This window comes from Biomphalaria glabrata, chromosome 2, assembly GCF_947242115.1.
Source record: "Biomphalaria glabrata chromosome 2, xgBioGlab47.1, whole genome shotgun sequence".
Classification (NCBI taxonomy): Eukaryota; Metazoa; Mollusca; class Gastropoda; family Planorbidae; genus Biomphalaria; species Biomphalaria glabrata.
This window is the reverse complement of record NC_074712.1, coordinates 53,821,930-53,844,933: the sequence shown is the minus strand read 5'-3', so window position 1 is coordinate 53,844,933 and position 23,004 is coordinate 53,821,930. Positions and strand designations below refer to the sequence as shown.

The window sequence follows — 23,004 nt, the reverse complement described above, 5'->3', positions numbered from 1 at the left end:
ACTACGAACGTACGGAAAAACAGAGGCGTACTACCGTGAACAATTTGTTAACTGTGCGATAGAAACAAATGATGACCCACAGACATTCCTGGACAGAATGACCAGTAGTTTTGAAAATTGGACTGAAACCGCTAAAATAGAAAAGACCTTTGACGGTTTAAAGACATTTCTAATGATAGACAAAGCAATTTATGAGTGTCAGGAGGAATTAAAAATATTTTTGTTGGAGAGGAAACCAAAAGCCATAGAAGACATAGTGAGACTGATAAGGGCTTATAAAGTGGCACATCCCGATAAGAAACTATCCAGAGGCAGTGACATAGAAGAAATAGTTGCATTTAACAGAACAAGAGATACACGAGACAACTACATCAACAATGGAAGACGATTTAGATATGATGAACAAAATAGATTTAGAGGACAAGGAAGGAACCAAATGGGTAGTAGACAAGGACATTTTTATAGTAACCGAGGGCGATACCAAAGAAATGTACAGGGAAGATACGGCGGAGTGAGAGATAGAAGAGATCAAAGCCTTTCAATGTTAACATGTGCAGGAAGCCTTGAGTATTTTGAGACTTTCGTGGGAAACAAAATAGCAAGGACGATACGAGATTCAGGCAGTACAATTGTGGGTGTTAATAAGAAATTAGTAGAAGAACAAGAATATATCGGCAAAACCAGGAATTGTGTGATGTTTGATGGGAAGACTGTACAATTACCAGTTGCTAGAATTAAAATTGATACACCATATTTTACTGGTATTGTGGATGCATGTGTAATAGACCATGCTCATATTGATTTGATTATTGGAAATATTCCAGGTATAAAGAATTGCAATGAAAAGGTTATGGGAAATTGGAAGAAGTGTTTCGGAATGAGTATTACTCGATCCAAATGTAAGGACCTGGATGCAGGAGATCTGGAAAAATTATTTCAGTTACCAGATAAGGAAAAAAAAAAAGAAGGATTAATAGGAAACTTAGAAACATTAGAACTTAATGATGTAGTATTCAACAAGGAAAGGTTTATTACAGAACAAAAAAATGACCCAGAGATGCGTCAGTTGGCCCAGAAAGGAGGTAGAGGAGGAAGATTTTATATAGAAAGAGGAATTTTGGTAAGAGGAATTGAGTCACAAGGAAGAAAAATTATACAGGTTGTTGTACCAGCTGAATTTAGAAATGTTATATTGAAGAATGGGCATGATGAAGCATATGCAGGCCACATGGGAATTCACAAAACAAAACAAAGAATATTTAGGGACTTTTATTGGCCATCTATTAGCAAAGACATCAAAAATTATGTGTTGTCGTGCAAAGTTTGTCAAATGAAAGGCACTAAAAAAATCAGAGCTCCATTACAAAAGGTAGATATACCAGAAAGGCCATTTAGGAAGATTGCGATTGATTTGATTGGACCCATGCCGGTGATATCAAATAGGGGTCATCGATATATTCTAACTGTAATAGACGTTTGCTCAAGATGGCCAGAAGCGATCCCACTAAAAAGAATTGAAGCCAGTGATATAGTTCAAGCGTTATATACATTATTTACACGGTTTGGATTTCCTGAAGAGGTACTGTCTGATAGGGGCACACAGTTCCACTGCCAACTAACGACAACATTTTTGAAAATGTTTGGAATTCGGCAACGGTTTACAGCCCCGTACCACCCGCAGAGCAACGGTATTTGTGAACGTTTTAACTGTACGTTAAAGAAAGCGTTGTCGAAAGTAGCAGATGACAATCCCAAAGAATGGGATGTGGCATTACCCTCAATCCTTTTCGCATACAGAGAGAGCCGTAACGAAACCACGGGGTATTCGCCATTTCAGATGATTTATGGAGGAAATCCAAGAGGCCCAATGGCAGTCCTAAAAGAACTAATACTCCCACAAGAACATGTTGGAAATAAAGAAAGTTACGATATAGTGACAGAAACTAGAAATAAAGTAATAAAGGCTTGTGAGGAAGCGAGAAAACATGTGCTTGATAAAAATGAACTAACACAGTCTAGGGTGAATGAACACAGGAAAGTGACCAAACTAGAAGTAGGTCAAGATGTTTTGGTATTACTAAAGGATAAGGAGAATGTACTATTCACGAAATGGTTGGGTCCTTATAAGGTAACAAGGAAAATTAGTGATGTGGATTATGAAATTAATATTGATTCAAGGCTGAAAATATTTCATGTGGATATGCTAAAAGAATTTAGGTCGCAACAAAAAAGTGAAAAAAGCAGTAAAGAAGATCCATTGGTCATAGGTGCATCCGTGAGTGTAGACTTTGAGACAGAGGAAAGATTGGGACACATAGAAACAATTTCAACCGATGCCAGTCAAACATGGAAAGATGTGGAAGTGAAGGGAATCTCGTCAGACAGAGCTAAGGAAGTAACAACATTATTAGAAGATTTTAAGAATATTTTTACAGATTTACCAGGAAGAACGAATATCATAGAACATGATATCAAATTAACAGGCAGAGTTCCAAATAAACTACCTCAATATGCTGTACCATTGCATCACAGAGAAGCATTACAGAAAGAAATAGATGAACTACTTCAATTGGGAGTGATAGAACCATCTAATTCGTCATGTGCTGCACCAGTTGTACTGGTTAAAAAAAAATGTGGTAACATTAGACTGTGTGTAGATTACTGCCAACTAAATAAAGTTACAGAATTTGACCCATTCCCAATGCCACAGGCAGAGGAAATGTTTACTAAATTGAAAAAAGCGAAACTTTTCACCACGTTGGACCTTTCTAGAGGATACTGGCAAGTACCTCTAAAGGAAGAAGCTAAACCACTATCCGCATTTAAGACACCATTCGGAGTCTATCAGTGGAATGTGATGAGTTTTGGCTTAGTAAATGCCCCAGCCACTTTTAACAGGATGATGGCAAAGATACTGGGTCACAGAAGAGACACTATTTGCTATTTGGATGATATCTGCATCTTTAGTGAGGATTGGAACGAACACTTACAGAGTCTAAGAGAGGTATTTACTATTATCAAGGGAAACAATCTGACATTGAAACCAACAAAAATAAAAATTGGACTTAGTGAAATTCCTTTTTTGGGATACAAGATAAAAAATGAATCAATTACACCACTGGAAGAAACAGTTGCAAAAATAATGGATATTAGTGTACCAAAAACAAAAAAACAAATTAGAAGCCTTTTAGGTCTATGCAATTTTTATAGAAAATTTGTTCCAAAATTTGCAGAAATGATTGAACCTCTTACAAATCTTACCAAGAAAGGGAAATCTAACATTATAGTTTGGTCTGAACAATGTCAAAGATCACTAGACAAGATTAAGAGGGTGTTTTCTGAAAACCCAATATTAAAATTGCCCGATAGTACTAGAGAATTTATTTTGGCAACGGATGCTTCATCCATAGCTGTTTGATGCAAGAGTATAGTGGAATTGCACACCCTGTCTTTTATGTAAGCAGGAAACTAACCCTTGCAGAGTTAAACTATGCAACTATTGAAAAAGAGGGGCTGGCAATTGTGTGGTGCATAACAAAGCTAAGTTTTTATCTGATGGGGGCTAAATTCCAATTATGGACTGATCATGCTCCGTTGGCATTTATTAATTTAAATAAATGTGGTAATAATAGAATTGCTAGGTGGGCATTACAACTGATGGACTATAAATTTGAGATTAAGACAATACCAGGGAAAGAAAATGTTGTGGCAGATACATTATCACGATGTACTTAGGTTGGTGAGATTGTGTAGGGTATATAATGATTACTTACATGCTGTTAAGAATTAATCTATTTTATTGTTTACAATTGTAAATTCTGGCACGGAGTGTAGTAGATATTCCACAGAGGATTGTCCAATTGGGAGTATACACAACAATGATTAGTGAACAGATATAGATTTAAATTGAATTATAGGCGGGGAGTGGTATTAACGAAATCTGCATGATTACATAGAGATATGCATAGATATATATATGTGTCAATTGTTCATAATAACAATTAGTATTGTGATTGTTACTGTCACAATGGGTGAATATAAATGTTATATGTTAAATCTAATGTTAGAATTGTATTGGTATTAATATGTCATTGTGTATGATGTTGTTTTGTAGTACATTATGGTTCTCTATGTTACAGAGAATTTAAAGTAGTTTTAACTTGGAATAGGCTGATAAGATATGTGACAATTTATATTTTGGACGTTCGATGTACATCGAACTTGTTAAACAGGGGGGATGTTACGTACGCATGTTAATGTAAATGTGAAATGGTGCGAATGCGTGTTGAACGGAGAGGAGAAAAGAAAATGGAGAAAATAGAAACGAAATAGTGTTCTAGTGTTCATGAGAATTAAAATGAGTTCTAAGCGATGACGTTGTTGTTTTAGTGTTAATGTACTGTTTAAAGAGTCTCATTCTAGAAAGGAACGTAACAATGATCATATTTAGGAATGGTGATACTTCATCTTTCTTTAGATAATAAAGTGAAGAAGGATTAATATATCAATGTCATGCTAGATGAAACGATTTTCTTGATATTAACATATATATGTCATGCTAGATGAAACAATGTTATAATAAAGGAATATTGAGTTTTAAATAAAATCTTGATCGGAAAATGTTTAGCCTCCTTCAGGATTTGAAATTTAGACCTTTAGTTCAGCAAACAATGATATATGCCCACTGACTCACATTAATTCTGTAATTCTAAACTAATCTTATAAAATGTTTATTTTTCAGTTAGTTGTTTGCACTCCTAAATCATTGTTACGTCTGCCTGAGGCACGTTCTTCTTTTGATGACATGATTGATGGTACACGTTTCCAGCGTCTCATCCCAGAAAGTGGAATCTCAGCTAAGAATCCTGAGAAAGTCAAGAAAATAATCTTTTGTACTGGAAAGATTTACTATGAGCTAGTGAAGGAGAGAGAAACTAAAAATCTTCAAGAAGAAATAGCTATCTCCCGTGTTGAACAGGTAGGATACACATTGTATTTAGCATGCACAAAAACATTGCTTAGATTAAAAATGTTAACAAAAAATATGATCTTCTTTTCATTTCAGATTTATAATTGAAAGAATTTGTATTAAAAGTTACTATATAGAAAGTCCTGTGTAGGTGATAGAATATGTGACTCTTCATTGATTCTCAGTTACTGGTACTTAATAATAAATTGATAAATTGTTTTCCCCAGTTGACCCCATTTCCATTTGACTTAATTAAGCAAGAGCTAGAGAAATATCCAAAGGCTAGATTGTGCTGGGCTCAGGAGGAACATAAGAATGCTGGCGCTTGGAGTTACATTCGACCTCGCATTAAGACTGTCTTAAGAAAACAGGGAGTTTACAGAAAAGTAGAGTGAGTAGCACAGTTGTGTTGTTGTTTATTGTAAGCCACAGTGTAAGAACGAGGCAACTATAAAATGGACATATAATATGCCATGCACATAGACTTTTTCTCCATTCTGTGAGCAGCCTTTCGTTCACTATTATTCCATTCTTTTCTATTTCATTTCATTGACTCTCAAGGTTTGATTTTTTAGTTTTGAACATTCCTTCAGGATTATTAAGCCCTAGTTACAATTTCAGCATGGCAGCAGGCAGGTTTGAACCAGACATCTGGAGTGAAAACCACAAGACCAGGCATCAATTTAAAAAATCTTTCATTGCCTTCCAACCCTATTGTCTTTTATATTTCCTTATGTAATCTGAGGGGGGGGGGGGTATAATTGAAAATATACCTTTGAGCTGATTATGTGCCATCTTAATTGCCCCAAATATAATTAAGTGATAAGGGATAAATGCAAAATTATAAACATATTCATTAGATGTCTAAAAACTTTTTACAATAAAAATTCATGACATGTTTTCTCTGATGACACTCAGAAAGTTCATTTTTTGTGTGTGTGATTGCAGATATGCTGGACGCTTTTCATCAGCTGCTGCTGCCACTGGTAACAAACAGATGCATCTGATGGAACTCTCACAACTGTACGAAGCAGCTATGGATATTTCACCAATACCACTCAAGAACTAACTATCTGCATTGTCTTAGGTCTTTTTAAAGTTAAAAGAGATTTTTTAAAATAACATTGATAGAGCTAACAGTTTAAGAATTCAATAAATTTGACTCTTAACTTTTTTGATGCTAAAATTATTTAAAACTGTTTACAAACTGTTTCAGAAATTATTATTCTTAAAGTAAAGCAAGTGTATTGAAGACTTTCTGTGAGAATAAAAGTCTTAAATAAACTTTTGCCATAGACAATGTATTCATAATTCTATACTTTTATTTTATATTTTATCAATCAGTTTGAGTTTGTTTTTGTTTGTTTTGTTTTTAATGATACGATGCTACATGTTCAGTCAGATAAATGTGAACCTCTCTATAAATAACTTGTGTATATATTATTGGTTTTTAAAACATTTATTCATACTTTCTGTTTTATGCAAATCTTATATTCTTGGTATGAAGGTGACTTTGTTGATTGAGGTAATGGCTTGACCCAACTAACCATTTAGTGGACTGACAGAATAGGACACACCACCAGACTTTTAGAACTAATGGCTAAGTTCTCTTGTGTGCCTTTAAGTTGTGCATCTCATTGATCTATCCTCTTTTTTGTTTTCTTTTTAGTTTCGTAGAATTAGAGGAGAGACTTCGTCTTGTTTAATCTTTTTTTTTTTTTTTTTTGTAATCAAGACAATTGAAAAACAAAAGCTTGATTTTGCTTGGTCTAGACACTTATAAACATTCTTTCTGTATAGCTTTATTTAAAATATTTACTTTTAGAAATGTTCAACATGTTGCCTTTCATTGTGTAGGTTGACATTCATTGTTCTAGTTGACATGATTCATTATTACTTAGGTCAAATTCAGTGAATAAAAAGTTTATAATGTGTTTTAACATGCTGTCTGTGTTTATGATCTATGATTCAGGAGTCACTTTTTTTTTTTTGTACCTAGCTATTTCTTTTTTAATGAGTTGTTTTTGTATGATGTGCAACTTAAAACAAAATTGAGATGAGGATTTCATACAATTTTGAATTTGTTTATAATATCAGTCATTAACTGATTTTGGAAAGAACTTAAAAATTATACTTACACATTAGAAGCCATGACTACAGCTGATTAATTTCACACTGAGCACTATTTTGTACAACATGCATCCAACACTGAAGTGATCAAATACTATCAGATTTTTTTGTTACTTTGAAAGTTTTGATATGGTAATACTAGTTACTAGTATGTACATACAAAAAGAAATAGGTATTAAGAAAAATCAGTTTGAAAATAGCTTAGAATTAGTTCTCCATAGCCAAAATAATTGTTACTGATATTAAAATATAAACATAGTGTGTTCCCTAACAAAATTCTCTTCAAACAAGAATTGTGACCTCTGGTTGTTCTTAGTGTGTGGAAATGAGCAAGCAATCAAAACAAAAAACATTTTGAACATTATCTTTTATTTCAAATATTAGAGCTACATTTTTAGGATTTAATAACATTATCAAAAAAAAAAAAAAAGAAATACACTGTGACTTGTAGGCTTTTTAGGACCAATCAACAACCACATTATTTGAATTTTTTGTTCAAGATTTCTGAGAGACTTCAATACAATCAGATATTGAGCTCAACGTTGATATAATGTGTATTATCATTGAGGAAATTGGTTTTACAGTTGCACTTGTGTATGTTACTGGCCTTGTAGAGAATGTTTGAAATGTCCAAGCAAAGTGAGAAATGATTTCTCCATTCCTACTTTGCCTAGGCATTGTATAGAATGGCTAGAATAGCTTCAGGCAAAGTGTTAAATGAGGATTTAAAGTATTATTATTTTATTCTCAGAATAATATTTCTATTCATCAGTAATCTAAATTATTTAGTCTTGTTCTATAAAAATGTGGAGTACGTTTTATTAGGACTAAGAGTAGGCCTACACCTTTTCTACTAGGTCAAAAGTTGAAACAAAAGATGTTACATATTGTGTTGTATGAAAGGCGAAAGAAAATAGTTTTTATTATGTAAAAGTAAGTTCCCCTTTGGTTGACCTTTACTAATGTTCCAACTACCCACTTATGGGTGATCTGTAAGTCAGATGATGTAAAGGTCATCTTTCTGTGGCCCAAGTTTAACAAGGTTGTCACGTGTCCAGCACAACGACCAACCGCGTTTACAATCCCCAACTAATGTCAGGTACCCATTAGAGCTGGGTGGACTCAGGCACCCAAAGATCCCGAAATTAAAAATCCCAGGATTCAAACCCCGGGATCCCCGGTTCAGAAGCCAAGCGCTTTACCACTAAGACACCGCGCCTCTTGATTTGTTATGTAATCAAGGCAAATACGACTATTAAGTATGCACCACTTGACTAGATATGAATGAAAATATGGATAAAACTGATCACACTTTTTTGTTGTAATGATCGTGATAACACATGAAGTGAGTTTGTTTTATTTATTTATGTTATATTTGTCCTTTGTTGCCCTGAGTGCCCCATGCCATACTGTGTCGAAAAGAAACTCTTGGTGTTCGAGGTATTTCTCACAGAGCATTCCGAGGTTTAGGATTTGTTCTGTCGTGCTGGGACCTTGTCTAAAACCCGCTTGTTCTGATATAATTTTCTCTGCTATCGGTTTTAGCCGATTTAATATTTAAACAATACTTTGCTGGGATGGCTTATGAGACTGATGGTGCGGTAGTTTTGACAGAGTTGTAAACAGCCTTTCTTTGGAAGAATGATGATGAGTGATTGGATTCAGGTCTTGGTCCATAGGCACGACATGGCCTAAATTGTGCCAATGTGCCAAAAATGAAAAAATATCAAAATAGGGCTTGGGCAATGTACCTGACTGCCAGATCTTGTTACCAATCTTCAAAAGTGCGTTTATCTTGGTTTCTCCTCCGTCCTGTAGACGTTCACTAGGAATGCTGCCAGCTCAGCCTGAAGAAGTTCACCATGAATGATCAGCTCTAGCCTGTATTAGTTCACCAGGAATATAGTCAACTCCGGCCTGTAGAAGTTCACCAAGAATGGTGTCAGTTCCAGCCTGTAGACATTCACCAGGAATGGTGTCAGTTCCAGCCTGTAGACATTCACCAGGAATGTTGTCAACTCCGGCCTGTAGAAGTTCACCAGGAATGTTGTCAACTCCGGCCTGTAGAAGTTCAGCAGGAATGTTGTCAACTCCAGCCTGTAGAAGTTCACAAGGAATGTTGTCAACTCCGGCCTGTAGAAGTTCATCAGGAATGTTGTCAACTCCGGCCTGTAGAAGTTCACCAGGAATGTTGTCAACTCCGGCCTGTAGAAGTTCACCAGGAATGTTGTCAACTCCGGCCTGTAGAAGTTCATCAGGAATGTTGTCAACTCCGGGCTGTAGAAGTTCATCAGGAATGTTGTCAACCCCAGCATGTAGAAGTTCACCAGGAATGTTGTCAACTCCGGCCTGTAGAAGTTCAGCAGGAATGTTGTCAACTCCAGCCTGTAGAAGTTCACAAGGAATGTTGTCAACTCCGGCCTGTAGAAGTTCACAAGGAATGTTGTCAAATCCGGCCTGTAGAAGTTCACTAGGAATGTTGTCAACTCCGACCTGTAGAAGTTCACCAGGAATGTTGTCAACCCCAGCCTGTAGAAGTTCACAAGGAATGTTGTCAACTCCGGCTGATTTCCCCCTTTTCAGGGATTTCACTGCTAATGCTACTTCCGAGCGAAGAATATGACATTCGTTGATGTTGGATACTGGGTAATACGGAAATTTTAAAGTTATGCAACTCTGAACAGTATTCCGCCCATCTTTTTCATCAGTTAATCATCTATTGTGTTTGTCTTGTATTGTGTCAGTTCTTCCATGCTTTGAGGTAGTGAGGTCCTTTACTAGTTGATACGCTTTTTCACTGTCGTTCCTATTTGGTCCCTGCTCAATTTGTTGACACTTATTCTCTATCCACTTCTTCTTCACTTCTTTCGTTTCCTTTTTATGTCGACACTTTTGTATTCCTCGACATTTAGCATATTGACTTGTGTATCGATATCCTGGTCATTGGAGTCCAAGATATTGAGAGCTACAAAGCGTCCTCCTACTTGTGCCTCGAATATGGCAGCTATTTGGGGTTTTTTCAGTTTATCTAGGTCAAATTTTATACTGGTAGGTCCTTGGAATTGAGATGCTACAGTATGATCACATTTTAAGACATCACAAACGAAGAGATTAGAGACAAGGATACTGCAGATATTGGCCCTCACGATGACCTGCCAACTATTGTAAAAGAAAAATCGCAAACTAAAACTCATTGGCCATATTACAAGATCTTCGGGGCTCGCAAAACCTTCCTTCAGGGAACAGTACCAGGAAAACGAAGAGGCAAGCGATGGGAAGACAACATAAAGGAATGGACGGGCCTGCCATGGAAAGAGGTTCTACCCAAGGCAAAGGACAGAAATGGAGAAAGACAGTCGACTAATTTTGTGTGGTGCCTCAACGGTCCAATGAACCAAGGGATAGGGATAGGTGAAGGTAAAACAAGGCTTCATTCTTATACCCATAGATAATAGACTCGACATTGAACTTTATAATCAACCAGGTGAGCTGTTTCAAACTACAGAAATGGTGTTTAAAATAATTAGGCGTTCTTCTTTCTCCGGTTAGATTCTAGCAATCAGTTTGATCTAATTGATTTGAAGTTTCATTAAGATAAAACTAAAAAGAACTTAGAATAACATTACTCAATGAAAAGCTTTTAATTTTCCCACTAAGTGCTATTAAAGAAAATGTACATGGGGGTTCCATACTTATGATTGACATAACAATTAATTTGACAGCTCATTTTAACGTTCACTTTGTCTTGTTTTTAGTTTCTGTCCTCTCTTTTGTTGTCCTCCTATGGGTTTGTACGTCTCTGATAAGCCTCAGTGGGTCTTACATAATTTTTTCTCAACATAAAAGTAGAAAAGACCAAGGAAAAGTTGGAAAATGCAATAAAAACTTAAATAAATAGAATATGTAGACTTTTCTTTAACGGTAGATTTTTAAAAATTACCCTTTCATTATATAAGTAAAAAGAACTGATTGGAATATTATTTTAATGATTTTGTTTTTTGTATTTAAGAGCAAACTACAAAAAATATTTCAAAATAAGAGCAACATTAAAAAGTTTATGAATTACTTAGATGACTCTTTTTTTTTTGCTGTTGCGTGTAGACAGTTTCGCTATCTTTTAATGTCTCATCTTAGTTTACTTAGAAGAAATGAACATTTTTAAAAATATTTTTTAATGTATATTAAAAGATTTATTAGATAATTGAAACATTGAAATTAAACTTAAATTATTGTATTAAATAATGGCTCTACAATAGTCTACAAAGATAATTTTAGTCATAAGAAATCCCGTTTTTTGTGTGTTTTTTCACTCATTTAAATTTATTTTATTAATATCTTTCTAAGTAAACCATTTTCTATTTTGCCTAATTCAGAACTAGTCATCCTATAGAATGCCTAGGCAAAGTAGTAAATGGAGAATCATTTTGTACTTTGTCTAAAAACACCCAGCATTCTATAGAATGCCTACACTTCACACTTCTTGTAACATATACAATACATTATAGGCAAACAAAGAATATTCATACCACAGTTTCAATTTGATACAAGACTAAGTGTACATCACAGTACTCAGTTGAGTTAATTTTCTTAGTATATGTAAATAGTTAATAAAGTTGAAGAATCAATTAGAATAAAAAGAGGTTTCCTTATTAATGAACTAAAGGAATTGTTGAATGCCAATTTCGGTAATAACCAATAATACATAACATAATAATACATAATATATGCACAAGAAAACATTTTGAACTCATTTTGAAAGTAATTAACTCTTTAATTTCACACCCAGGTTTTGACTTGCATAAGAGTCAGTAGTACATGGATGATGCAATAAATGTATGAACATCAATGAAAATGTTGACAATGCTCTGCTAGATCATGTTCATTACCAGCTTCCAAACCACAATGAGAACATATGAGAAAGCCATCAATATGTTTTTTTAAGTGTTTCTGAAGACGAAATAGTCCGTTAGTTTTGTAACACTTGCATACACTGCACTTGTATGTTTCCTGGTCATCACTTACACTAAACATCTCAGAATGTTTGATTAAAAATATGGTTGTATGCCTGTGTTTCTTCAAAAATTGCCTTTTGAGAGCAGGTGTACTATTGCAATCTGTTCTGTCAAAAATATCTGTGTCATTTTCAGAACTATAATGGCATTCTTCTTGTAGAAGACATTTAGACATTGTGTGTGATCCACTAGTAATCCTGCAATTTTCCTCTTCAGTACAACTTATGACTGAATTTCTTACACCAGAAGGACAATCACAATCTTTATTGTCTAACAATTGATCTCTCATGGCTATTTCTCCCTTGCCTTCCTGTGGAACACACACTTTGTTCAACTCAGAAGTATTTTGGTTGTGCTCATTTACTTTTGTTAGCTTGTTGCTAAACTTCACAGACTTTTCAGTCCTTTTGTTAAGCAAGTATTCTTGAAGAAGACTAGAATCATTGAGTTTCTCTAGCCTAACTACACATGGCATTAATGCTTTTTTGAGCACACTGAAATCCCCTTGAAATGTGAGACGTTTTGGTTTTAACTGTTCTAATCCCTTTAATTCAGAATTCATGTTCAACTGTCCAATGGCTTGAGATGATAGTATTGACATAGGTGGGTTATTGTGAGATGGCTGCTTTACAGGAGAATGTAAACTGTACAATGTTGTTGAATCAAGAGTTTTTGTATTTGAGACAGGTGTTGAATATTTACATATACCTGTAGTAGATGTATTATTTGAAGAACAAACAGATGATGATGTAGCAACATGAGTAACATTATGAAGATGTACTGCACTTATTTTCCTCTTCCTTAGTTGTCCTTGTTTAAGTGTGAATTTAGATAAGAAATATGTGTCTGTGGACTCGTTTGATACATTTTGATCTGTTGAGTTCATTTCAAGGAATGTTTGCTGAGGAAAAGATGGTCTGCTTAAAAATTGTTTGGGTGAAAATTGGCAGGTCTCCTGTGGTGGAAGTAAAGGTCGGATAGAGTTCATGATGGGAGAGCATTGATGAGAAGTTGGTTGACCTGTACTAATGTTCCAACCACCCACATATGAGGTTGGATTATTTGTTTCATATGGTTTTAAGGAATTGGAATTCTTTATTGATTTACTTAAACGTGCAGATTTTCTTGCCTTTGATTGGATTTGGGTTTTTGGCACATCTCCACAATTCTGGCCATGTAGTGCCCTACTTGTAATGGTGGGTTTGCTTACAGAAGTAGGTGTACAAACTGAAGCAAGAGAATATGTTGATGCATTTGCTATTTTTGGAGAAAATATACTTATTGAATGGGATGATACCACTGTTGTAGGTGTAGAAATTGAATTAGATATAGCTATTGAGGGTGCAGATGTGCTTATTGAATAAGATGTTACTGTTGTAGGCGTAAACAATATTTGTGGGTTAAACTTTATTAGAAAAGTTTGATTTCCAACAATGATCGGTGTTTCAATCATCAAGTTCTGGGCTCTACCAAAATTTACTAATGGCTCATTTAATGGTGTACTGGTCTGTAGAGTACTAATAGAAGAGTTTATTTCAATATTTGTTGGCAGAAGCTCTTTGGATTGTTGAAATAGTAAGGGCTCTTTAGGAGCTATCAAAGGTGTTTTAGGAGCCACTGCATGTTGTTTGGAAGTTATTAAATGTCTTTTAGAACTACGTGGTGCTCTATTTATTTTCTTTGTGTTATGTAGGTTGGCCACTAGGGTCATTGGAACTGGCTTTAACCTTGAATCCAGAACTTGCCTTTTGGGTGTGTTTAACACTTTGTCAATATCCAGGTCATGAACAGATTTCTTACTATAAACATTCCTGCAGATATTTTTGCCATTGTCTTTCAGATACAAAGCCTCATTGTAATCATCATTTTTTGGCATGGTTATATTGCTTGCTGAAGTTTCACTCAATTCTTCTTTCAGTTCAGTATGAAGCAAGCTACTGTAGGAAATGTCTGAAATTTCTTTAGGATATAAAGTAGTTACAGTAAAACTAAATGGTGCATCATTTTCACCTTTAATAGGAACCTCTGTATCTGCATTACTTGAAACATGATCCTCCATCTGTTATATAATAAAGAGCATTGATTAGAACTTATACAATCAAGGTTGCACTATACAAAAAAAACAACAACATGTTTAGTAATTCATATTAACTAACTCCCCTTCTCAGTTCTGTCAGATGATGTTACTAGATCTATATGAAATGCAAATATACTAACTAACTATACATTCATTTGTAGATTTTGCTCATTTATTTGTCTATTTAAGTAGTCACAGTGTGACCCCCCCCCCCCCCCAAAGTCCTGTCATGACATTTATGAACATGATGAAAGGGGGGAGGGGCGCAAAGTCTAACCATTTTTTATTTTACTTTTCAAGGGGAAAATATTTTCATTTTGGTTATAAAATAAATTCAATGTTAAAATATTAACCAAGTGATATATAATTAGATCTATTACTAGTATTACCATTTTGAAAATTAAAATATTTTAAGTAAGAGAATTCATTTTCATCTTCCAAACAAGTACTAGACTAGTACTCACTGTAGTAGTAGACTATATTTAATTATTTTAATGATTAATGCTAGCCAATGACTAATAGAAAACCTAGAATTTAGATAAGGAATAAAGTTAAAATTAGATTTTATTAGATCTGGATAAGATGTTGATTTATTATTTATAATTAATATTAATAATATTTAATATTTTAAAATCTGATCTGGTACTGATCGATCACCTGGTTACTGGTTAGAGTCAGTTAGACCTGGTAATAAAAAAAAACAAACAAAAAAAAAAACGCTCTACCTTTTTTTTACATGTCATGGGTTATACTTACAATATTGAATATAGATCTACTATCTATTTAGATTCTGGATAAGTCTATGAGTAGTAAAATATACCTATTACTATTGTCTAAAAGATTATTAAATCTAAAATATTATTAATATACCCGGTTATACCGGTATAGAGTACAGACTTATACTACTTATAGAGATCTATCTATCTATTTCTCTATAAAGTCTATAATATTTATAATAAAGAACGGGTTCTCTAGGATTAGAGTCTTAAAGGTAGTCCCTCACAGACCTATATAGATCTAGATCTATATGATTTGTCTATGATTCTACACACACATGGATATGATATTGTACTAAATTAAATTGTAGTAAATCTAAGGCAGGCAACTCAAAGAAGTTCTGTTGTAAATAAATAAGTGTGTTTATTCACCTGGTCAAACACATAGATTATAGATCTAACAGCCTTCTATATTCCAAGAGTCTTGTTCCTAATTCTACCAGTCCCTTCCCCAGAAAACCTGAACGGATCAACGACAGCCTTCCCCGCTTTGCTCCAGGTCCCTACTACAGTCTATTCGTGAAGTTTGCGATCTGGACTGTCATTCAGACTTTTAATACTTTTATCGATGGTCCCGGGTTCAAACCCTGCCCGCTGCCATACCCCGTCGTCCTGCGCGAGGTTTGGACTAGGAAGTTAACTATCTTCAACTCTGAAGGAACATCCGAAACATGTAAAACATTTTACAAACATTTTTACAGTCTTCAGGCAGCTCAAAAGACGGCTCCTTAGCTCCAAATAGTTCCGACTCTTGTATCCTTAGGCTTATCTCTTGATACCGATGTAAACACTGTTCTCTCTTGTATCCTTAGGCTTATCTCTTGATACCGATGTAAACACTGTTCTCTCTTGGATCCTTAGGCTTATCTCTTGATACCGATGTAAACACTGTTCTCTCTTGTATCCTTAGGCTTATCTCTTGATACCGATGTAAACACTGTTCTCTCTTGGATCCTTAGGCTTATCTCTTGATACCGATGTAAACACTGTTCTCTCTTGTATCCTTAGGCTTATCTCTTGATACCGATGTAAACACTGTTCTCTCTTGGATCCTTAGGCTTATCTCTTGATACCGATGTAAACACTGTTCTCTCTTGGATCCTTAGGCTTATCTCTTGATACCGATGTAAACACTGTTCTCTCTTGGATCCTTAGGCTTATCTCTTGATACCGATGTAAACACTGTTCTCTCTTGTATCCTTAGGCTTATCTCTTGATACCGATGTAAACACTGTTCTCTCTTGTATCCTTAGGCTTATCTCTTGATACCGATGTAAACACTGTTCTCTCTTGGATCCTTAGGCTTATCTCTTGATACCGATGTAAACACTGTTCTCTCTTGTATCCTTAGGCTTATCTCTTGATACCGATGTAAACACTGTTCTCTCTTGGATCCCAGCGTTTTCCTGTCCGTGCTTGCACGCACCACGCACGCACACTGGTGCAAGGCAGGGTTACAACAATCTATAGATCTATTATCTCATAGGCGTCCACAAAAGGGGGGGGGGGTGCATGTGCATTCTGGATTCTGAGAAGCCAAATTCTAGCCATTTTTTTGTTCACCCTCAAATGAATTTACTTCTGAGTAGCCACTGAACAAGTAGGCTAATGCTTCCTCGGAAGTACAATCATAGGCTAATATCGTCGTAGACTAGCCTAGTCTTATTAGAAACTTATGGCCGACCATGCATGTGCACACCTCTGAATTCCGAGTAGACAAATTTTAGCCAATTTTCTACAACTTCAGATCAATTAACTCCTAAGTAGCAATTAACAAGTCGTGTTTCCACTGAATCACAGTTATAAGGATGAGCTATTAATGAAATAAACTAGTATAGGCAACTATGGAATTGATGTCCGACCATGTACGCTTTATTATAGGCTTGCAATTCTTTGGGTGTGAAATATTCTAAATAGCAGGTGAAATACTTCCACCAGTTTACGATGGCAGAGGATATCAGTTCTTCTGCGTCAAAAGGTAGATTTGTATCAACGGAGCACTGGCAGCAGCAAGAAACCAAAATTACAAGCATCATGAACTAACTTCATTTGCTGGGAATTTTGGTGATGAAACTGAAAATATCTCAGGCACTGAGCAGATCTCTTTGGGCGTTACGTTTGTTGATTGCGATTTTTTTCGAGAAGACTTCATTGGTTATGTCCCTGTTGTTCAGAGAGACACACTGTGTCGTACGTCATTGTCAGTTAATACATTGTGTACAGTCAAGACAAGGACAAACAAGGCTACGATGGCTGCCACTTGATGGCTAGCATTCAGAACTGTGTTAAGGCACGGATTTGTGGAAACAAATATCAAAAGCAGCCTTTGTGCGTTGTGCGTCTTACAGACATAACTTTATTATCAATGACCTGAATGATGTTTCATATATAGGCAAATTCTGTTGATGTCATAAAGAATGCCATTTATTTCTTCCGTACAGTCCCAAGCGAGATCGTTGGTGGTGAATTTACCTCTTTTGTGTGAGACATAATGGGCTGAGAAATATCGTTCTGTTTCGCGTTTTAAGTCACAACTTTGAGAAGATCTTTGACTGTGTGGCAGATTTTTAAAATAATGGCTGCTGGTGAAACCGGACAAAACTCCACATGTGTAATCAGAGAGTGCTTCTTGTGTGTTTCTGATTTGTCTTTTAATTGTCGTCAATTATTCATCTGTTCTTGAACTTAACATAGTGGTCGCTTAACAGCATGTCAGCAGTCCCATTGGCATAATCACAAACCAACTTGACCATGCTGAGGAACACTTCTGGGGTGGCATTTTGAGTTAGACGAGGCGGATGGCAGACGAACATGATATTGGTTTGGTGCTGCCGAGAATTTGCAGTCAGAGTCGGACATACACACCGAGCAAAAACCAAATGTGTGAATGTTGGGAGTTGTTACAGAATACAGCTTAACATTTACGTCTCTTGATTCTTTTCTTTCTTCATTCACATCTTGCTTTTCGAGCAATAATAATTCTCAGTTTTGTCTTCATCCAAAAAAGATGCAAGAGCTGCAATATTGAGAAGACTCTCAGCACTGTACACAATAAGCATTCATCGCCAGCTTGTCCATCGCGACGAAAAGCAATTCATTAGTAAAGCTATTGACGGTTTTGGTGCAGTCAACTTTTGCAGTTTTGTTTGATCGACCTAGGGATAAACTTAACAATATGTACAGTAAATAGTTTGTTCATATGTTTAGGTTTTTTTTTTCATGAAACATGTATTTACAGTGTACTCAATATCGCATAGGGATGGGGGAGGCTAGTTATTTTCTCCGTAACAAGAAGTTGAAGCTACGGCTTTAAGCTATAGTTGGCAACTTGCACCCACCTGCAAAAAAATCCTGCGGGCGCCCCTGGCGACGGCCTAGTCTCTACACTAAGTATTAAGGGGACTAATTCAACTTATACCACCACTTCAGCCAAGTACAATTTCTTTCCCTTGTTCGATATAAAACAAAAGAATTAATTACCAACATTTAACCAACTAATTAGTTAATTATTTTTATTAATACTTTTATTAATACAGACAAGTGAGTTGATAAAAGCTTTGTAATAATTTCTTTTATTACAGATTACTGCCATACCAAACTTTTTATCAATTGACTGTTGCTTGTCTCCATTTAGATAATATCGCCCATAGTTAGGATTCAGTAAGGCTGGAAATAGACTCGTACAGCTCTATATCATAGATCCTAGACTAGAGATTCATGTGTACAAAGCCTAGGTTGCAGGTAAGCGAATAGGTAAAGAAGTAGGAAACCTAAAGATTACCAGATGGTCATGTGACAATGATGTCGAATCCCTACTGGAATATCTTCACCTTCTTCACCTATCAGTTTAAACTATTGGGGAACCACACAAGATCTGTTGACCGTCTTTCTCCATTCCTCTGTCTTTTGCCTTTGATAGAATCTCTTCGATTGAAAGGCCGTCTTATTCTTCCTATGTCGTCTTCCCATCGCTTCTTCTTGTTTCCTGGTACTGTTCCCTGAAGGAAGATGTTTGCAAGCACTGAGGACCTTGTGATATGGCCATAGAGATTTAGTTTGCCCCATCGCTGAACTTATCCTGTCTCTCTAATCACTTCGTCTCTTGCAATAACACAATGTTTAAAGGGAGAAGGGAACGGAGTTTTCACTGATGTATTTCCATACAGGACCAGAACTCTCAGATTTAAACTAGCAATTTCTTTAGCAAGTTTGTGATTCTTTGACAAACTTTAAATTATTCTTTGAGAGTTATTGGATGTTTAAAAGAAAATTACACAATTTGCCCAAGATGTATAGGTTCAAAGAAAAAAAAACTTTCAGGATGTGTGCATATAAGGAAACCTTAGGAAACTTTTAATGTCCATTTTATTCAAGAATGTACTTAAGATCTTGTCATTATTTTCAAGAGCAGACTGTGGAGACTATGACTGATTTTGTAAAGTGAAAATTATTTTATTTGTTTTGGTTAAGCTGCTCAAATCTGTATAACAATTTTTTTTTTGCCAAAATCTTCTATGTACTATAATGAATGTTCAGAAATTTTTTTAAGTCACGTGGTAGTGTTTACTTTCTGTTTGTTTATAGTGGGAATCTGATAAGCGTGTTAGGTCAGTATTTAGCGATTCTAATCAATTCATTGGCGGTAAACAAAAATTTATTAATTGCAGGAATATCAAGTGCACCCTTTTTATAGCTTAAACCTTTGGTGAAGCCGAAGCATTTAATAGATAATAGTCTTTATTAGACCTATTATTGAGATCTAGGTCTAAATCTTTAGTTAGGCCTATGTAGTTAAGAGCATTAGGATCACCAACAATAGAAAAACAAAATTAATCCACATCCCTGCCCAAAAAGTAAATAGACTGTCTGTCCGACTGATTTCAACAACCTGGTCAGATAGACGTACACATGTAGGCCTAGAGTACTGTAGTGTGTAGTCAATGATGACGACCAACTGCGTTTTTTCCCCTTGCGCGTTATGCCATAGTGTTTTTTTGTATATTGAGGGGTCAGACAAGGAAATAACACATTGATCTAGTTAGTCAAGAATGTTCGTAGATATAACTTTACACTAAACTAGTTACACACCTCCCTGACATGGGCGCCCGCAAAGGGGGGGGGGGCAAGTCGCTACTCATGGCTCAAGTCGTAGCTGCAACTTTTTTATTACAAAGAATATTAAAGAAAAGAAATAGTGCACTACGCCACCCCCCATACCTATGTGATATTTAGTTCACAGTAAAAACTTGGTTCATGAAATAAAAAAAAAATAACACGTGAAACGAAGTATTTACTGTACACGTTATTAAGTTTATCCGTGCGGCCCGTACATCCCGAAGGTTGATGAAACAAACTATTGACTGTACACGTTATTAAGTTTATCTGTGCGGCCCGTACATCCCGAAGGTTGATGAAACAAACTATTTAATGTACACGTTATTAAGTTTATCTGTGCGGCCCGTACATCCCGAAGGTTGATGAAACAAACTATTTACTGTACACGTTATTAAGTTTATCTGTGTGGCCCATTAATCGCGAAGGATGATGAAACAAACTATTTACTGTACACGTTATTAAGTTTATCTGTGCGGCCCGTACATCCTGTGACAAGTCGGATTAAGATTTGGCCGTTTTGGGTGTCTAGGGGATTTTATAGTTTGAGAATCCTTACTTGCACATATAAACTACAAGCACAGCGTTATAATGCAGGCAACAAATACTATATTTAGATGTAAACTTATGTACAGTTTATTATACAACATAAGATAATGAAAGGTGAAATGCTGTACAGTTGCTAGTATGGGATCTAGCGTATTTACATATATAGGACTTTCATCATCAGATATTAGAACCAAATGGTCTGAGTGTCATTAGGCTGGTTGCTTAGCTTTTGGTCCGGTGCTGCACTGCTGAGACGGGTGTGGCTAGTACTGATGCTGTCTGCTGGTGGGCTGGCCTAGTGGATCCAGGCTCCGGTTGCAGTCCAACTTGTATGGTTGCAGAGCTAAGCTGCGTCTACCAATCAGTCAAGCCAGTGACGAGTCTGTGGCTAGCGTTGTTATTTGGACTCTTGAAGGATGAGTAGTGTCTACAGATCTGGTGCCAGCAAATCTGTTTTCAGCTTTAGGTTGCTAAGATTTCAGGCGGGTGTTGCCTATAGATAAAAGCACCAATCCAAAGTGAAATAAGGGAATGAAAATAGTCTAGAGCTCAAGCAAGAGATAGATGTGCTCCCTGTCAGCTCTCCAGCGAGAATGAGATCGGACGATGAAGTTCTGTCCATATACACGTGGAGAGATGGGGGGGGTGAGTGGCGGGAGATAAGAGCAAAGGTGGTCTAGACTATTTGACGTCTTTGACAAAGGGGATCCACGCTTGACCGTGACGAGAGTTTCCGGGAGGTAGACATTGCGCGAAGGCGCGAGTTGAAAGTCCAGGAAATCAGCCCAGGTGGTCAGGTGGATTATGAAGGGGAGATTATCAGAGCTCGGCCAAATCAAGGGAGATTGTACCTTGATAATGGCTAGTGCTAGTCGAACAGTGTTGCCCGAGTTGAATGGGTACTTTGAAGTGACCAGCCGCTCCCGGAAGGGGGGGGGGTCAACGGATGTTTGCCACGATAGATGGAGGGAGTTTACTCTTGTCAAGAGTCTAGTGTGACACGTGTCAAGGTGGGGATAGTAAAATGTGACATCGATGCCAAAGGGGTGGGGTTGGATTGGAGGGGTGGTGGCTGTGTTTTTAGCGCTTGATTGGCTAAATTAATAAAATTGATGATTACTGGCGTGTAAATAAATTAATTAAATGCTTAGAACTGAGTGATACCTTGAGTGAGCTAAAACGGTTCGTCACACATCCCGAAGGTTGATGAAACAAACTATTTACTGTACACGTTATTAAGTTTATCTGTGCGGCCCGTACATCCCGAAGGTTGATGAAACAAACTATTTAATGTACACGTTATTAAGTTTATCCGTGCGGCCCGTACATCCCGAAGGTTGATGAAACAAACTATTTACTGTACACGTTATTAAGTTTATCTGTGCGGCCCGTACATCCCGAAGGTTGATGAAACAAACTATTTACTGTACACGTTATTAAGTTTATCCGTGCGGCCCGTACATCCCGAAGGATGATGAAACAAACTATTTAATGTACACGTTATTAAGTTTATCCGTGCGGCCCGTACATCCCGAAGGTTAATGAAACAAACTATTTACTGTACACGTTATTAAGTTTATCTGTGCGGCCCGTACATCCCGAAGGATGATGAAACAAACTATTTACTGTACACGTTATTAAGTTTATCCGTGCGGCCCGTACATCCCGAAGGTTGATGAAACAAAAAATGCAATATTGCAAACGCTGCCAAAACTGTCAATAACTTGACTACTGAATTGCTTCTCGATGATCAAGCTGGCGATGAACGCTTATCTGGCAGTGCTGATATCCTTCAGCTCTTGCATCCTTTTAGGATGTAGACAAAACAAGTTGAACTGAGCATTAGTATTGCTTGAAGAGCGAAACGTTAATGAAGAAACCAACGAACAAAGTTACGTAATGTAAAGCCGTGTTCTGTAATAACTCCCGAAATCCAAACATATGTTTTTTTCTCGGTGTGTCTGTCGACTACAAATTCTACGTAGCACTAACTCAATACCCCGTTGGCCTGCCAGCACTCTCGCCTTCCTCAAGATGCCATCCTTGAAGTATTCCTCAGCATGGCCAAATTGGTAGTTATGTCAATAATGGGGCATTTAACACTTATGTTAAGATGGACAGACTGCAACATCACGGAAACTGGTTCACGAAAAGATAAATTTCTTCTTCTTCATCGTTCTCATTGTTATGTTGGAGTGTTCATATGACTAGACCAATACATGAGATGAACTGCGCAGTGGTTTCCAAATCAGGGAGCTCTCCATATAGTTTTCTTTCTATTGGGGTGATTTGGGGCCAATGTCTTATACGGGCCTCTTGGTAGAGAGAGCAGTTTTGGAGGACGTGGTCGGCATTTTCTGGTGATACTCCACATGGGCA

At 36.5% G+C, this 23,004-nt stretch overlaps 3 protein-coding genes across 5 annotated transcripts in view; 1 reads left to right on the top strand and 2 right to left on the bottom strand.

Annotated features, from left to right (window-relative positions):
* LOC106072020 (2-oxoglutarate dehydrogenase complex component E1-like) overlaps positions 1-6,909 on the top strand; it is a 31,752-nt gene extending 24,843 nt beyond the window's left edge. For both annotated transcript variants that reach the window (XM_013232376.2, XM_013232305.2), the window contains exons 18-20: positions 4,742-4,978; positions 5,197-5,360; positions 5,918-6,909. In XM_013232376.2, coding sequence (XP_013087830.2) covers positions 4,742-4,978; positions 5,197-5,360; positions 5,918-6,038 — 522 coding nt within the window. In that variant the 3' untranslated portion in view covers positions 6,039-6,909. The remainder of the gene's footprint in view (positions 1-4,741; positions 4,979-5,196; positions 5,361-5,917) is intronic.
* Positions 6,910-8,956: 2,047 nt separating this feature from the next.
* LOC129924724 (uncharacterized) lies at positions 8,957-10,789 on the bottom strand. The gene is made up of 3 exons (XM_056021224.1): positions 10,777-10,789; positions 9,341-9,741; positions 8,957-9,124 (listed from the first exon to the last, which is right to left on the bottom strand). Exons 1-3 carry the CDS (start codon positions 10,787-10,789, stop codon positions 8,957-8,959), a joined length of 582 nt encoding a protein of 193 aa, XP_055877199.1.
* A 1,060-nt stretch (positions 10,790-11,849) lies between these two features.
* On the bottom strand, positions 11,850-15,163 carry LOC106069184 (mucin-2-like). 2 transcript variants are annotated; one of them, XM_013228830.2, is made up of 2 exons: positions 14,945-15,163; positions 11,850-14,170 (listed from the first exon to the last, which is right to left on the bottom strand). In XM_013228830.2, the coding sequence occupies exon 2, from the start codon at positions 14,168-14,170 to the stop codon at positions 11,942-11,944; it is 2,229 nt and encodes a 742-aa protein (XP_013084284.2). In that variant the 5' UTR covers positions 14,945-15,163; the 3' UTR covers positions 11,850-11,941. The 2 variants fall into 2 exon arrangements, with proteins under 2 accessions (XP_013084284.2, XP_055877409.1); XM_056021434.1 differs by lacking the exon at positions 14,945-15,163 and adding an exon at positions 14,578-14,691.
* Positions 15,164-23,004: the final 7,841 nt, after the last annotated feature.

Excerpts from the sequence above, each read along its gene's own strand:
- LOC129924724 (XM_056021224.1), bottom strand. Across the intron at positions 9,125-9,340 it reads TTCCTGATGAACTTCTACAG|GCCGGAGTTGACAACATTCC; the intron begins GCCGGAGTTGAC and ends GAACTTCTACAG.